Source organism: Hipposideros armiger, unplaced genomic scaffold (genome assembly GCF_001890085.2).
Source record: "Hipposideros armiger isolate ML-2016 unplaced genomic scaffold, ASM189008v1 scaffold_55, whole genome shotgun sequence".
Classification (NCBI taxonomy): Eukaryota; Metazoa; Chordata; class Mammalia; order Chiroptera; family Hipposideridae; genus Hipposideros; species Hipposideros armiger.
The window spans coordinates 460137-476630 of NW_017731405.1; the positions used below are offsets into that span (position 1 = coordinate 460137).

The 16494-nt window shown below is 40.5% G+C and overlaps 1 protein-coding gene across 1 annotated transcript in view; it reads right to left on the minus strand.

Moving 5' to 3' along the window:
• Window positions 1-16494, minus strand: part of CMYA5 (cardiomyopathy associated 5) — a 97931-nt gene that overhangs the window by 45184 nt on the left and 36253 nt on the right. The window contains exons 2-3 of the mRNA XM_019640997.1: window positions 4530-14559; window positions 1540-1635 (exon numbers count right to left, since the gene is read on the minus strand). Coding sequence (XP_019496542.1) covers window positions 1540-1635; window positions 4530-14559 — 10126 coding nt within the window. The remainder of the gene's footprint in view (window positions 1-1539; window positions 1636-4529; window positions 14560-16494) is intronic.

The following is a 16494-nucleotide window of genomic DNA, read 5'->3' on the forward strand; positions in this document are numbered from 1 at the left end:
ACTTCTGAATGAAATGAGAAAAGCATGTCTTTTTTAATTTAATTTTATTTAGTTAGTTTTTAAAGAAACACCAGCCATTTAAAGAATTACCTCTGGCATCCTGATAAGAGAATCACAGATTATGTGCACAGTCTAAATTTTCAACCCACCAATCTCCCTTTGATATGGATAGCTTTGCAATAAAATTCACTATAAGAGCACCATCAAGAAGGATTCAGTTAATAAAATCACAAAAAAAGATATTTATATGGAAGTCTTGCCCACATGCATTCCCACATGACAAAACTTGAAAATGACATCACCGTGAATGGAGATCCACGGCCTTCAGGTAGCGGAGAGGGTTTAGTGCTATTTTCGCCACTCCACTGAAATCATAGAGTGAGGGAGGTAGCAGCCAGGATATTGGAAAGGGTGCTATGTGCATAAATGCTCCCAAGGGAAGGGGCAGCTTTGCCACATTAGGAGAAACTTCATTGCCCATATGTACAAATCCAGATGCCTGGCTGTCCTCACTAGAGGGCTAGTGATAAGGTGATCATATAATTAACTGTCTAAAAGGGATACTTTGGAGGGGCACTAAAAATAATTAGCAGGTATTAATTGATCTACAACTAGAGTTAAGCAGGCCTCTCACAAGCAAACTAGGATGTGGAGTTGCCCTAGTGATAAGAAACTGTACACCAGCTTTCCGCAGGGGCCCTCTGCCATTCCTGATTGACAAGTGGGGATGCCTGGCCCATCTCTGTATGCAGATGGAGCATGGCTATTCCCTCTCCTCACTGCAGAGGGAGCAGGGGCCAGCAGCTAGGAGGGCATGAACTCATCAAAAACAATGGTACCGTGAGAGACACTCATCTGTCCTAGGCATGGGACACCGGGCAGTGTCTTAGAGCATTTCTACAGAGCTAACCCAGCAAAAGGCAGGAGGGTAGAGCAAGTAAGAACTCAGAACTGAATACAAATCTTGTCTCTAAACTTACTATGAACTTGGGTAATATACTTAACTCGAAGTCTCAGTTTCTTATCTATAAAATGGAAACAATAATAACACCTATCTCATGATTACTGTGAAGATTAAATTGGATAAGGCATGTAAAGCAGTTACCCTATCATAGTAAGTGCCCAATAAATATCTATGTGTTTTTAAGAGCAAGTCATTTATCCTTAAATAGTCTCATTGAGGCCGGTTAGCTCAGGTGGTTAGAGCGCAGGCTCATATCACCAAGGTTGCCGATTCGATTCCCACATGGGCCAAGGAGCTGTGCCCTCCACAACCAGATTGAAGACAACTACTTGACTTGGAGCTGATGGGTCCTGGAAAAACACACTGTTCTCCAAAAAAAAAATTTCTTGAAAGAAAGTAGTCTCACTGATTATACACAGATGGAAGACTTTAAAGACCTTCACTTTTAATGGAACAAAGCAAACAATGGCAAACCACACATGCACACACAAACCCCAATTCAGATCCTTTTAGCTCAGAATCATTTACTTGTGATGCAATAAACAAATTAAAGTAAAAGGAATATGGTAACTTACCTCAATGGTGTTAAAAAAAGATTCTATCTCACTAACAAAGGCTTCAATCCTCAAGGACTTTTCTTGTAAATTTTCCAGAAATTCTGCTAACTGAGCCTGAAGGAAGGAATTAACATATCATTAGTACATGACATTTGAGAAAAGAACTTCAAACACTGAGGTCCAATTTCCTTATAAATTTGGTATGGCTGGTAGATTTACTATGTTCACTGCTGCTTCATCTAAATTGCCTGAAGGTGTGTGATAAACAATTAGGAGGTTTGTGAGTGAGAGCAATGGGAAGACAATTTATTTTCTCATACAAGACGAAGGACTTCTTAGTAAGTTGATGAGTTCAAAGCATATTTGTTTTAGTGGACTATGGATTTGAATTATTTCTCCTTAGTAAGCCTTTGATTTTTATATATTGTCTTTCTTCTAATAGTAGGTTTTTTGCTGAATGGGTCCAACATATCTGAGTAGTCTCCTCACATTTGTGCCAATGGCCCCAGGTGAGCCTGGAGCACCTGACCCTGAGAGGTGATCAGTGTCACCAGACCAGAAATCTAACATGGAAACTATCTACTAACGAGACCTAAAGCTTCTAATGATCCTCAAAAGGTTAAAATACTCAAGGACAGCCAACTAGAAAATGTTTGGGTGATGTGGGAAGATGGTGCCTGCTTTATCCATAGTTATAAACATAGCTATAATCTATCCTGCTAAACTTAACAAGTAATAACACAGAATAACAGAGCTTCGACTGCCGGATTCACCACCACAGAACGATGGAGAAATTACACTGATGGATGCCCCTTCAGGATCTGGCCTCTGCTTCCCTCTCTAGCCCCTGCCTCTTCTCCACAACCCCGATCACATGAGCCCCATCTTTCCTTGGACTCTCTCTCACCTATATGGCTTTTCATACGTTATTCTCTCTATCACGTCCCTGCTGCCCTTGTTTGCTGGAGGAGCTCTATCTTATTTACGGCTCACCCAAGCTTCACCTTTCTAAGACACCTCCCCTAACCTTCCCAGTCCCATGCCACCATTCCACTCACTCCAAAAGGTTCATTTCTCAGAACACTGCTTCCACCGCAGTGTACTAATTTGGGGGAGCTAAAAATCCATCTTCCTTTATTTTTGTTTTCATTCCCAATGATTAGCATAGTTCATGACATGGAATGGGAGGTCAATACATATTGAGAAAGAAGGGAGAGGCTGAAGAAATAAAATAAGTTATAGACCAAAGATAATTAACCACATGGAGATGAAGTGGGGGAAGAAGCAAGTACCTGGATAGTCTATAAAAGCAGTCACCAGGTCCTGAATAATCAGAAATGGCCTACTCACAAGATGCTGGAGAATTCTCAAGTTTCAACTTTTAAAATAGATTTTTAATTTTAAAAAATGGCCAACCAACTCTTCATCTTCACAATTGACTTAATGAAACACAGCAAGCCTTTTGGGCTTTAGTCAACTGTTTTTTCTGCTTTCTCATACTGTTTAGTGAAGATCGGGGGGGGGGAATTTTTAAATGGTTTGAAAACAGAGGACATCACATCTCCCTGCTTTTGAAATTTGTTTTAAATTAATATTTAGACATGATTTTTAATTTCTAAAACTCAGAGAAAGAAACAAAACATAATTGAAAGACTGAAAAATAAGACTGAAAAAAACCTAGTCTTTGTGCTGACAGTGCCCAGCAGTTGTTACTTAACAAAACCAAGTGAACAAAACAAAACAAAATCAAAGAATGGGGCACATATCAGTGCTGTTCATACATCCTAATAACTGAGAATTCATAAATGAAATCATTCCATTCCCTGCCCCAAAACTTTACCATGTAAAATCACAACAAAATTTCACCCTGGAGAAATAGAATCAATATCAGACAAGTGAGGAAGGATTAATTTTCTAGGGAAAAAAAATATCAAGCTTCTAATGTTTTCCTATTAAGCCAAAATGAGCCTTGCAATTATATAACAGTGACCTAACTGAATAATCATATTGCAAATCTAACTGAATAATCATATTGAAAATCACTACCATTAGCAAGTCACTGAGCTCAGCAACATGAATATACAACCAAGAGCATGAGCTCTGATGTCAGACAGACCTGGGTACCAATCCTAATTCTGTCTTCCATGACCTTGGGCAAATCACTTAAACTATCTGTGCCCATTTCATTATCTGCAAATTGATGACAATGACAAGGTTGTTATAAGGGTTAAAAGACATCTTGTGTATAAAGAACTTAACACATTGCCTGGCACAAAGTACTCAATTCTTGTTATTATTTGCATTTTTAGATCATTCTGGCTACTGTATGGAAGATAGATTGAAGAGACAAGAATAGGTGATTCAGTCAGAAGGCTATTGAAAGGTAGAAGGGAATCTCAGAGACTAAATGGCTGATTTCCAGTAGTATCTCTGGGGAAGTGGAGTATTTATAATCACATCCATAAGGATATGTGTTGTAACTAACTTTTTAACATTGGGAGTCTATAGACATAGCCAGAGAGAATGCAAAGGTTTTCCATTTCTAACATCAATTTGATAAATAGAGAGGAAATATGGAGGAAACTGAAATTTAAAATGTCTTACTGTATTTTTTTGTAAAACTTGCAGTTGAATTGCTCAATGAAATAGAAATATGTATTTTTAAAGGATGATATTGTAGGTAATAGAAAACAAATTTTTTTATGCTCAAAAGTATATTTTAAAATTTTAAATTATTTGGCTTTTATGGATAATGTTAAGGGCTACTGCTGTAAGATAAGACCCCTCAAAGGTATTAACCAACCCTCTATTATTTATCCTGGTATTCCCAGAACCTAGAAAAATACTTGGCACATAGTGTATATCCAATAAATGTTTGTCAACTGATCTTAACTAAATGCCTGGTGAAATAGTCTTAGTTTTCTTCAGACTATTATGCCTAAAAATGAATGTATTAAATATTGGTCATTTTTTAAATTGAGAAAATTGAAAAAAATTAATGTATTTACCTTTACAGCACTTATAGCTGTATCAAGCGTTGAAACCTCATGGTCTTTGTGGGTGTCAAACATCTTGTCAACAGCAGAAATTGGGCTTTTGCAAGTGTAGCAATATGAGTCAACCTGCGACTTTTTCGGTTCCTTTTGTTCCTTCTCAGCAACTAACTCTGATGATAGCTGGTCCTCTTCTGTCCTCTTTCTGTCCAACTCTTTCTGTTCAGCAGACATACTTTGCTCCACCTCACTTACAAATTCATTTTCACTGATGTGTTCAAAGGATTCCTTTCCTTGAGATGACACATCTTCAGGGGTAGATTCTGAAAACAGTTCTTCCGATAAAGTGTCTTGAGTAACCACTTCATAATTCATGGATTCGGCAAATTCATACTCATCCTGAATAGGGCTATTGCGGAGCCTAGCTTCACTTGGCTCAGGTGAGACCATTACGGTAGGTGCTTCTTGCAGCGTTTCCTGAACACAAGCAGCACCAGATGCAAATTCTTCCTCTGGGAAGGACACTTGTATTGGGACATTCACATTGACCTCGGGATTTGCACTGACTGCTTCATTACTCTGATTACTTGCTTCATCTACTCTCTCCAGAACATGATGGGTGTCTTCAAATGGAACTGCGTAGCTTACCTTCTGGGTAACCACTCTGACTTCCTCAGTAATGGGAGCTTTCTCATGCGTAGCTACATTGTCAAAGGTCTCCACATGGCCTCCTGGTTCTCCTTCCCTGTAAGCAGCTTTCTGTTCCTCTTCCACACTCTTTTCCCCAAGAACGGTTCCAAACCTCCCCCAAACTTCCCCTTCTGCTGCCATTGGCTGGTATGAATCATCCTTACCAACTGTTTTTTCTTCTAGACCTTGGCATTGGTCCTTTTCAGTTACAGATGTGTCATGGAGAATGTCATCTTTGAGTATGTACTTCTCAAAATATATTCCCGTTCCATCATCAGTATCAGACTTTCTGCTTGGAAACGATGCCTCAGAATTCATGCTGTCACCTTCAGAAGCTGTCTCTCCTTCCTTCTTTTTCTCTCCAACTGCTTCTTCATACAGATCCTTGTATAAAAATCCAAGCGCAGGTGGCTCCTCCAGAAGTTCAGGGTTAATGGGTTTAGCAGTGGTAGGAAATATCTGGGTTCGTGACAAAACTCCTTCCTCTGCATCAAATAAAGGCATCCCAGGTGACTTTGAGTCCACATCTCTGTTTGCACTCTCTGGAGCATCTCTGTCAGATGATTTTTGGATAACCAAAGACTTTTGGGTCTCTAGGTGAGATAACTTGTTGTAGTCCTTTTCTGGTCCATAAAAACTTTCATCTAATTCCACCAAGTCATACCCACATTCCAGGGCACTTTCCTCTGAACTTTCTGGGAAAGAGGTCGTTTCTTTGGGAATGTCCTTTGAGAGTTCCGCTTCAACATTTAATTTCGATAGAACTTTCTGTTTTTCTGGATCTGGGGAGATATTATAATCAATCAATGTATATTTTTCAAAATAATCTTCTTCACTGGGAATTGTGGGCTGATTAAAGGCCAAATCACCAGGTTCTGAATCTGTGGATATCTCTTTTGTTTTATGAGTTTCCTTTTGGTTATTTTCTTTCAATGATGTAACTTTTTTATCAGAATCTTCTAAGTTACCCTTTAATGTTGTATGGTAAGCAACTGCCTCACTATCGTGCAGAGGTAGAGTTTTAAATGAGGCCTTCTCTTCCAGATATTCTAACTTATCTTGCATTTGTTCACTTTCTTCCTGATCCACTGAAGAAATAAATGCAGGAGCATGAATATTCAATATCTCACAGCCTTCAGAAATGATACTGAAGGCACTTTTTTGATCTTCGGAAAGTCCAGCTGGCTTGCTAGTCATTTTAAATTCTTCACCTTCTTCAGGCTCCTTGGATATTTCTCTAGTATCGGCACTGATTTTATCGGCATTGGTTGTTGATGCATTTCTTATGAATTGCGCATAATTGCTGCTTGCTAAAGAGGGTGGTTCCTTCACAGAAACTGATTCTATAGCCTCCAAGTGGTGCTTTGAAAGAACAGGCGTTTCGGCTATTTGCTCTTTAGATGTTTGAATAGTATGGACTGTAGGCCTATCTGGAGTCAATTCTTCTCTCTTCACTGTACTAATTTCTTTGCTCATTACTGTACTAATTTCTGGAGAAGCCCCTGAATCAAGTGTTTGTGGTTTCGCAGATAACAAATATGACGGTGTTTCTAAGGTCTTTGTTTCATCCACAGGACGATCTAAAATCCTTTCGGGTTCTTTAGATGGAGATCCTTGTTTCATCCTTTCTTTTGTGATATCTATTGAACCACCTTTGGACAGCTCTGACACTGTGATCTGTCCCTTTTCTTTACTGTGACTTTCTGATTTTTCAGTAATTGACATAGTTTTAACTAATGAAAATGGTGGAGTTTTACCCAAAGAATTGCTTAAAGAACTATCTGATTCTTCAGGTATAGACCTGGCTACCTTCACAGAACGAGGCTGAATTTCCTGCTGCTTTTCTCCTTCTGAAAATACCTGTGACTGCTTTGCTTTTTCTTCTCCTTTCTCCTCCTCAATAATTTTGTGTCTTTCTTTGTGGTCTTCATTGTGATAAACTTGCTGCAGCACAGCAGCAGCTTTTGATTCTTCCGATTTAAGAGGGCTAGATCTATGTGTAATTTGTGCCTTTCCAATTTCATTATTATCTCCTAGCTCTAATGGGGCCACAGTTTCTTGTTTTTCTGCCAGCATCATCTTTTCTGCCAAAAAATATGATCCTTTTTCCCAGTTCTCTTTCTCCTCAGTTGGGCTAACAGGCCTGAGTTTTATTTCCTCTTCAGAAATGTTCAAGGAAGTAGGTTTGGACATTTCTTTCTTTAGTCCGTCTTCACCACGATCGATTAGACTGCCTTTATAGTCTTCTACGGGCAAAAGTATTGGCTCTGGCTTCTCTGATAGCTTCATGGTACTTTTACTTGTGAAGCTAGGTGAAGCTGATTTGGGCTGCTGTGGCACCTTATCTACTGCATCAAATGAAAAGAGTGATTTTTCTTTTTGATAAGTTCTTGGCTCTTCCTCAACAATAGAAATATTCCATTTAGATGGAAGAGAGATTTCTGGCTTCTGGGCTCTTTTACTATCAGTGACATGAAGAGGAACAGCGTTTTTGGCTTCTTCCATAATGGATTTCTCACCCGTGGGAGAAGAAGATTGAATTCCAAGATGTTCCTCACCAGCAGGAGTAACTACTGAGTTTAGGTCCATTTCTTCTGAATAGTCTAGGGTTTCTTTTTTGCCATGATCTTCACTGGACACTTCAAATTTGGATTTTGGCTGTTGTAAATCTACATTTGATAAAAGTGTAGGTTTTTCTTTAAAGTCTTGGCCTTCACCAGATTTAACCAAAGCACCTCTGGATTCTTCAGCAGGTGTAAGTTTTGTCTCTGGCAACAGATGGTCAGCTGCTTTCTCAGTTGCATTAAAGTCATCTGGAGCTATACATTTAGGCTCTGTCACAGTCACTGCTTTTTCTTCAGATGGACTTGGCTGAGTTTCTAAATCTTCTTTTTCAGCAACTTTATCTGTAGTGCTTGATCTAAAAAACAAATTGGACATCCACGACGTAAAAGATGAAATTCCTTTCTTTCCCTTTTCCTCAGAAAGTCCTGGTTTAACTGTCTTTGGCTGCTTAGGCAGCTTTTGTGTCACCTCAGATGATTCTGGGGGTTGAAGTGCTTCCTTTTCTTGGATTGAGGAGAGAGGTTTTATTTGTGTGGGTATTTTCACTTCAGATGTTGGTTTCCCTCTCTCATTAGCATCCTCTACAACCTTTGACTGAATCATTTTTGATTCTTCTAATGGCTTCTCTCCAGGTAAAGGAGATATACTCCTGTGTGCTTCTTTTCTATTGCCCAGCGCAGCAGGTTCTATATCTTCTGCCAGGAAATGGGCTTCTTTGGCAGGGGAGAGAATCATTTCTGATTTGACCTGTTCCGCTGATGGGCCAGACACTGGTTTCTGGAGGATTCTCTCAGAAGGTAGTTTGGTTTCTTCCCGGTTGTCTTCTTTGCTAGGCCTAGAAAATTCTGTGCTTGCTTTCTCCAATATTGAACTACTTTCCACGAAAGAAAGTATCTGCTTCCTCTCTGCTTCACTTCTCTGTACATTCCCAGCGGGAACTAAAGATTTTGGTTTGGGGGCCAGCTTTATTTCTTCAGGAGTTTTCGCTGATACGGTCTCTACATCACCACTGGAGATATCAAGACTAGATACTGGTTCTTGTACTGATAAATGAGGTTTTTCAGCAGAATGTGGCAGAACCTGCTTTCCGATTTCATAAGTATGGTCTTTGTCTGACAGAGTAGCTTTGAGCTGCCCTTCCCTCAGATCCCTGATGCTGGAGGAAGCCAGCGGCATAGGTCCCAGTGCTCTTTCTTCATGATGACTTGCCAAATCACTTTCTGGCTTTTCCGGCATCCAGTTTTCATCCTTTGGAGAAATCAGGGCCTCTTTCATTTGTGTTTCTTTAACATCTGCAGACTCAATTGTCATAAATGATTTTGATTCTTCCAAAGGCAAATTATCTTTCATAATTGAAAGTTGTTTAATACCCAGCTCTTTTTTATCCACAAAAGATGTGCTTTCATCAGGTAACTGAACAGCCTGATCGGAATGAAGTGTTTTTTCAGGCTTCTCTTGTTCTATGAGGAGGTCAGAAGAAGCAATCTCTGATGGTTTGGTTATACTCAGGGGTACAGGGAATGAATCTGGTTGGTCTGTTTCTTCATTTAGTGTAGTTACAGTATCTCCTGTTTCTTGTGCCTTCAAATTTCCTGTTGGCGATAATAAGCTTATTTCTTGTTTTTCCCCCCTTTCAAAATCAGCTGAATGGTTCAACTCTTCTGATAATCCTTTTAAAGCAAAAGTATATGGCTGAAGTTCTTCTTGGTTGTCTCCTTCAACTAGAGAAGTAAATGGTTTTTTTGATTCTAAGCTGACTACCTTAGGAGAGATAGATTGAATTTCTTGATTCTCAGGTTCCTCCTTAAAGAATGAGGAAACCTCTGGGATTTCAGGCACTATAGTTGACCCATGAAGTTCCCTGTTTTCTTCTTTTCCTTCTTCTCTGCTCCTAAGCTCAGCAAAGCTCTTTTCTAAGACAGAATCCCCTGTTTCAGTTGTAGGAGATTGTATTTGTTTGGTATCTATAGATCCACTTTGCCTACCTAAACCACTAGTGAATTCCAACCCAGTATTTGGTAATTCTGATACTTGGTGTGGCTTGTCTCTCTTCTCTGGTCCCAAAGAGAGCTCTGTCAGACCAAGATCTTGTTTTTCTGATGGGAAATCTCCCTGAGCTGTAGAAGATATCTCAATTGCCTGTTTGTTCTTATCATGATCCAAGGTTGGTAATGTCAGAGCTAAGTCATCTGGCTCTAAATTGTCCAGCTCGAGAGAAGAACTTGCCATCTTCTCATTTTTGCCTTTTGGAACTATATGTTTGGGAGCAGGTGACACGTTTTGTGAGAAAAGAAGTTCATTTTCTTTTTTCTGTATCTCATCACCTAGGTTGGGTGAAAGCACATGTTCAGGCCCTGACACCTCTGAGGCAGACACAGAATTCTTTTTCTGTGATAAAACCAAACGCTCAGAGTTGAGGGCTGTAGAAAATGAAAGACCTTGTTCATTTTCTACCCGTGCTTCCTTAGATGCATCTGCCTGCTGAGAAGACAGTGTTTGGGTTTTTGGCAAGCCAAGTGGAACGTCTTCAGTTTTTGCCTTTGACAAAATAGGATGCTCTGGTATAGAGGATATGCTTGGAGGTGAATCAAATTTAATTTCCTTCTCTGCTTCAGACCAAGCTGGATGTTTGGATGCAGCAGTTTCAGTGGGAGAAGAAATAGCTTTAATTGCTACCTTTTCTTCTTCTTTAAGAAGTGAATGCTCATCTATAGATGTTACCAGGGGTGGCAAACCACTTTCTAATTCACTCTTTCCTACTTTTGTTAAGGCTGGATGTTCCGTAGAAGTGGTAAGAGATAACTCTGTTGGGATTTCTTCTTTTGCTAATTTGGTTAAGCTTGAATCATGCTTAGTTACAGATGTTGTGGTTATTGAAGAACTGGGTTCAATTTCTTTCTTTATTTTTTCAGACAAAGCTGAAAATTCTGGTACAGATGGTCTATGTTCAACTCCCTTTTCCACTTCCAGTGAAGGTGAGTGCAGCACTTTAGGTGTACCAGTTATTTTAGAATCATGTGTCACTTCTGTTTTCACTACTGATAAAATCTCAGGTCCAGATGGAGATGTTTCTTTTACAGGTGAATATGGCTTTATTACTTCAGGCTCGTTCCCTGACAACTTTCTCTGTTCTAGTTCAGATGTCACAGTTGGAGCTAAATTGGGCTTGACATCCTTCTTTGGCTCATCTACCAAGTCAGGCAGAACTGAATATTTCATCCCAGATCCTGGAACATTTGGAGGCTGAGGCTCCATTTCTTGATCCTGTGATACATGTACTGTAGCTTCTTGAGAGTCGGGCACAATTTCTTCCTTACTTTTAACTTTTAACGAAGCCATCTGTTCATTTGCAGCTTTTGGAGTGAGCAATGCTTTGGGTTCTTGTTCTTTCTTAAGTGCATGGACCGAATCAAGTGAAACTGAATCCTGAGATGTAGGCAAAACAGGTTTGGTTTCTTCCTTTACTGTGGATGGTTGCGCAGGTAAAGAAACAGGTGTTGTAGCTACTGATGAACTAGTCTTAGTTTCTCCCTTCCCTGATTCACTGGTTAAATATGGTGGAATCAAATTTTCAGACTTAGGTTCTAAAAATGCTTGAGTTTCCTGCTTCTGTGCTAAAAGGAGATATTCAGATACAGACGCTGAAGTTGTTGGAGCATCTGCTGCCTCTGCTTTATTTGTTGCAGGTGACAGACTCAAGTCTTCAGGTGCAGACGTCAGATGGGAAGGTTCATCTTGTTGCTTCTGTGATGAACTGAGATGCTCAGGTACAGGTGTAGAAGCTGTTGATTCAACTTCTTCCTCATTGGCTTCTGAAAAGCAGAAATATCCTGGAGCAGATATTGCAGTTAACAGTAAATCAGGCTCAATTTCAGTTTTCTTTGTTTCTGGGATTTTATAGGGTGGGAGTGAACTTTGTGATGCTGAGTCTGGAGAAAAAAGTTCAGCTTCTTCAGTGTCTTCATCTGACAAAATAGTGTGGTCAGATGGTGATGTTAAACATATTGGAGAATCGGACTCAAATTCTCTTTTCTCTGTTTCCTGAGTTGCATAGGGTGAGAATGAAAATTCTGACATAAATGCAGAGTCTGGAGAAAAAGGTCCAATGTCTTCTTGCTCTTCTTCTGAGAAACTCACGGGTGAGGAGGGACCCTTTAGATTTAAAGGAGCTCTGTGGCCAATTTCTTCCTCCTGTGATTCCGGTGTTGCACATGGTGGTACTGAAAATTCAGAAACAGAGGTGGAAGAGGGTGTGTACCGCTCCATTTCTACTGTCTCTTCTGCTGATGGGACCACAGATTCAGAAGGGGTGGCTGAAAGTGGTGGGGCTTGGTATTCAGGAGTCATCTCAGTTGTGCGTGGGGGGAGAGAGTGTTCAGACACAGAAGCCACCTCTGGGGAATATGACCCAGTGTCTTCCTCCTCTTCTGACAGAATCATGTGCTCAGAAACAGCTTTTGATTTTAATGGGGACACATCATCAATTATTTTCTTTTTAAATTCCTGTGTTACTTTTGGTGGAACTGCATATTGGGAAGTCAGTGTTGAATCTGGCGTGAAACGCTCACTTCCTAGGTCCTCTTCTGATAGCACTGCATGATCCGATGCAGCCGTTGAAAGCGGTGGTGATTGGCGCTCAGAAGTCATCTCAGGTGTGCGTGAGGGGAGAGAGTGTTCAGACACAGGGGCCACCTCTGGGGAATATGGCCCAGTGTCTTCCTCCTCTTCTTCTGACAGAATCATGTGCTCAGAAACAGCTTTTGATTTTAATGGAGGCTTGTGGTCAGTTTTCTTCAGTGGCTCTTTTGTTGCCTGTGATGGAACTGAATATTCAGAAGCAGATGTGGAATCTGTTGTGTCACGCCCACTTTCTGAGGCTTCTTCTCTGGACAGGACCACGTGTTCCGATGTAACTGTTGAAAACAGCGGTGACTGGCACTCAGGAGTCTTCTCAGTTATGGAGGATGAGAAAGAGTTTTCAGATGCAGAGGCCGAAGCTGGGGACTGAGCCTCAAATTCCTCATTCTCCTCTTCTGACAAAACTGCATGTTCAGGTACAGTGAATGGAGAAACTGGCTCAATTTCTTCCTTCTCTAGTTCATGGTTCATATCCTGTGGGACTGAATACTCTGATAGGAAAGCAGAATCAGTAGAGACAGACTCATTTTCCTCTCGTTCTTCGTCAGACAAAGCAACCTGTTCAGGTGTGGATGTTATCCGTAATGGTGGAATGGTCTCCTCTTCTTTCTGCTCCACCTCAGGGGCCAAACGTGGTGAGAAGGACTCCTCAGAAACTGATGGACTTTCTGGGTAATCAAGTTCTATGACCTCTTCTTCCACTAAATTAGAATCTTCAGGTTCAGGGGTAGCAGCTGTTGGTAGAGAAGTTTCTATTCCTTCTTTCTCTACTTCCTCTAACACTAGTGGCTCAGAAGGAGAAATGGATGGCTCAGGCATGCTTTCTTCCTTCTCTCCTTTGACATCGAGCTGAGGAGGGATCAGTTGTTCAGAAACTGGTTCTGCCCTTTCTAGTGACGTCAGGTCCAGTTCTTCTCTCTCTGGGCCAAAATCTTCCTGGATAGATGCTGCCAGACCTGGCGAACCTGTTTCCATAGAATCCTTCTTTGCCTCCAGTGAAATGGAATGGTCAGCGGAATAGATGTCTTCTTCCTTCTTTATGTTATCCACTAAAGATGGTGTGACTGAAGATTCATGCTCTGAAGTTACAGTTTCTTGAGAATCAGGCTCAAATTCTTCCTTTGCTGTTTCCAGGAACGTAGTTGCAAATGTAGCGGGAGTAAGAGAAGAAGGCTCCATTTCCCGGGGTTTGGCTTCATCGGCTGGCTGCTGTGGCACTGACTGTGGAGGGTTGAGCTGTGCTTTTTGTTCTGCTGTGTCATTACTTGAATAAGAGGAAACTGTGTGCTTGGTGGCAGATGCAGCCTTTAGAGGAGAACCAACATAATTTTTCTTTTTATCTTCACGAATCAATGAGGAGGTGAGGGACTTTGATCCTTTGGAGCGTACACCTCCCCAAGGTGAAGCAAGCTCTTTTCCTTTATCATCTTCTATGCTTTGGGCGACTAATTTGCCTGCTCTGGAAACTATATTAGAATCATGATTGCCCAAATCTGGCTCTAGACTAATGGATGATTCTTTCCCCTTCCTATAATGTATTTCTTTAATTACGTAACCCTTTGGCAATGTTCCATAAAATTGTAGAGGAATCAATTCTTCTTTTACTGAATTAAACATCTTAATTTTATATTGTACTGTTCCTATGTAGACTGGCCGTAACACTAATGGCTTGTGTTCTTTGTATATTGCTCCAGTAATAGGAGGTATATTTGAAGTGGTCTTTTTTCTCATTTTATCATAATTGCCAATCGGTGACTTATCTTTCTGGATATTTAGTGCCTGGCTTTCAGAAATTAAAGGATTATCTTTTTTGTTTGCTGGAACATCTTGGGATTCAAGAGAATTTCTTTTTTTGTTGCCTTTCCGACGCAACAATGGTGAGCCATGCTTTGACTTAGGCCTTCTTTTCCGAACCTTTTTAACTTCATCCACGATAAAGGAAACATTCCCTGCAGAAGAATTCATAGTCGACCCTTCCATACTACACACGCCAGAAGTCTGACTTTCCTCCGAAGCCCAAGGAGTGGAAGACCGACTTGAATTCGTCTCCCAGGTTATTCCACTATCTTCCCGTTGAACTGTTACCATGGAAAAGGAGGGGTCAGATATGATACATTTCTGCTTGGTCTTGCCCTCTTCATCCTGGTCTAACCTACAGTAAAAAAATAACATTAATAATTATATATTTATAATAAAAATAACATTATATTATTTATTATAATAAGTCAATATAATTCTACCAGGTAAAGGATTAATGTGAAATTTAAATATAGAGATAAATACTGCCGCCCATCTCAAAAAAAAAAGTATTGAAAATAAAGTTTTAAAATTGTCAAATACAATTACACATCCCAGGCTGAAATAAATCAATATCCCCAAACTCAAAAAAAAAAGCTAAGGTGAAATTCCTCACCTCTCCTTAGCAGGATTATCCCGCAGACCTCCTGTGGCCCGCTCAGTCACTCACGCTCACGCTCTAGTCACCAGGCCTTCATAATGACTCCTGCATCTGTGCCCTCTCTGTTACTACTATAACCACCAGGACTTATTTATTTTTTGTATTTTTTGATGTCTGATCTTATTTGTTTCTCTTAGAAAATCTCGTTTTTGACAGGACTCAGACTCAGAGATAGAAGCTCCCAGAGAGGACAGACTGCGTCTCTCAGCAATCTGTTCCTGGCATTTTTCTTTGGCTTCCTTCATTCTCTTGGCCAAAAGTTTGGCATATTCTGAGGCCTTGTCCTTATTTTTCTTAGTATGCTGTTTCTTCAGAGCAATGTGGCGATGTTTGTGTCTCAGGATGCATGGAATAACAAGACTCTGAATCTTGGGTGCTTTGGTCCTAGGTTCCTTCTTTGTTCAGTGGCTTTCTCACAGCACATTGGCAGACTGAGAGCAGGAATATCTTTCTCTGTTTTATAATGCCCATTGAGAACACTCAGATTGGCCTCCACAATGCAACTCCACACAGATTTGCGCTTTCTTTCTCCAGTCCGCCTTGGTCTACAACAGGAATGCCCCTTAATCAGTAGCAAATGAACATGACCATGGGTCAAGATGCCCTGCTTCTTGAGGAAATTTTTTTGTCATTCCCACCACTGATTCAAACCATATAACCCTTCGTTTCTTCACCCAGAGCATCAACAGCAACTTCTGTGGCCATATGCTTCTCATGAAAGGTACAAAGTTTGCATTCATCACCTACTTCAATGAGTTTCTGGCAGCTAGTGACTGGGAAAGAGATGTTCAGCTTCATCCTGAAACAGCTGATTGCCTCCAAAGTGCCATGAAAAAGAGCCTGACCTAGCTTTTTATCACGTCATCTGTAGATTATTGCATTAGCTTCCTAACTGGTCGGCTGGTATCACATTTACCTCCTACCCTCACCTACCCTCAATTCATCCTGCCCATCTTTCCAGATCAGTTGTACAAAAAATATTCATCATGCCACTCCCTGCTCAAAAATCTCAGTAAATTCCTTATACCTGCAGGGGGAAAAAAAAGTTCAAAATCCTTTGCTCTTTGATTTTTAGCTGACCTGATTTCAAGGTACCCAACTCTACCCTACCCCAACATGGTACATATCTGTTTTAACTGTGTAATTCACTATCTACTAAATATATTGTGGGAACATGAGTCAGGGCCATAAAATGAAAACAGGTCATGGAATATGGAGAGATCACAAAAAATGTCAGCCTACTGTGCTGTGTTTTCTTCATCTGTAAACCAGGGGTAATGATAGAACGTACCTAGTACAGTTGTTTGTGGGGATTAAATTAGTTACATTAAATGCTTAGGGGAATTAAATGCTGAAGTGTCTGGCATGTAGTTAGTGCTCAATAAACATTATCTGTAATCAGGACTCCAATACAATCAAGGGAGCCTAGGTGTGGTCATTTTCAACTGCTAGTGGTGTTTGTCATGATAGTCTCCCTAGACTGCCCTCCAAGAGATGGCTGGCTTTGGCTGCCCCTCAATTGCCATTGGCCCCCTGTCTCAGACTCTGCAACACTCTTCTCTGAAATTTTCTTATACCTCCTCCTCCTCTGTGTTCATGGTGTTACTCCATTTACAATGCTTACCCACC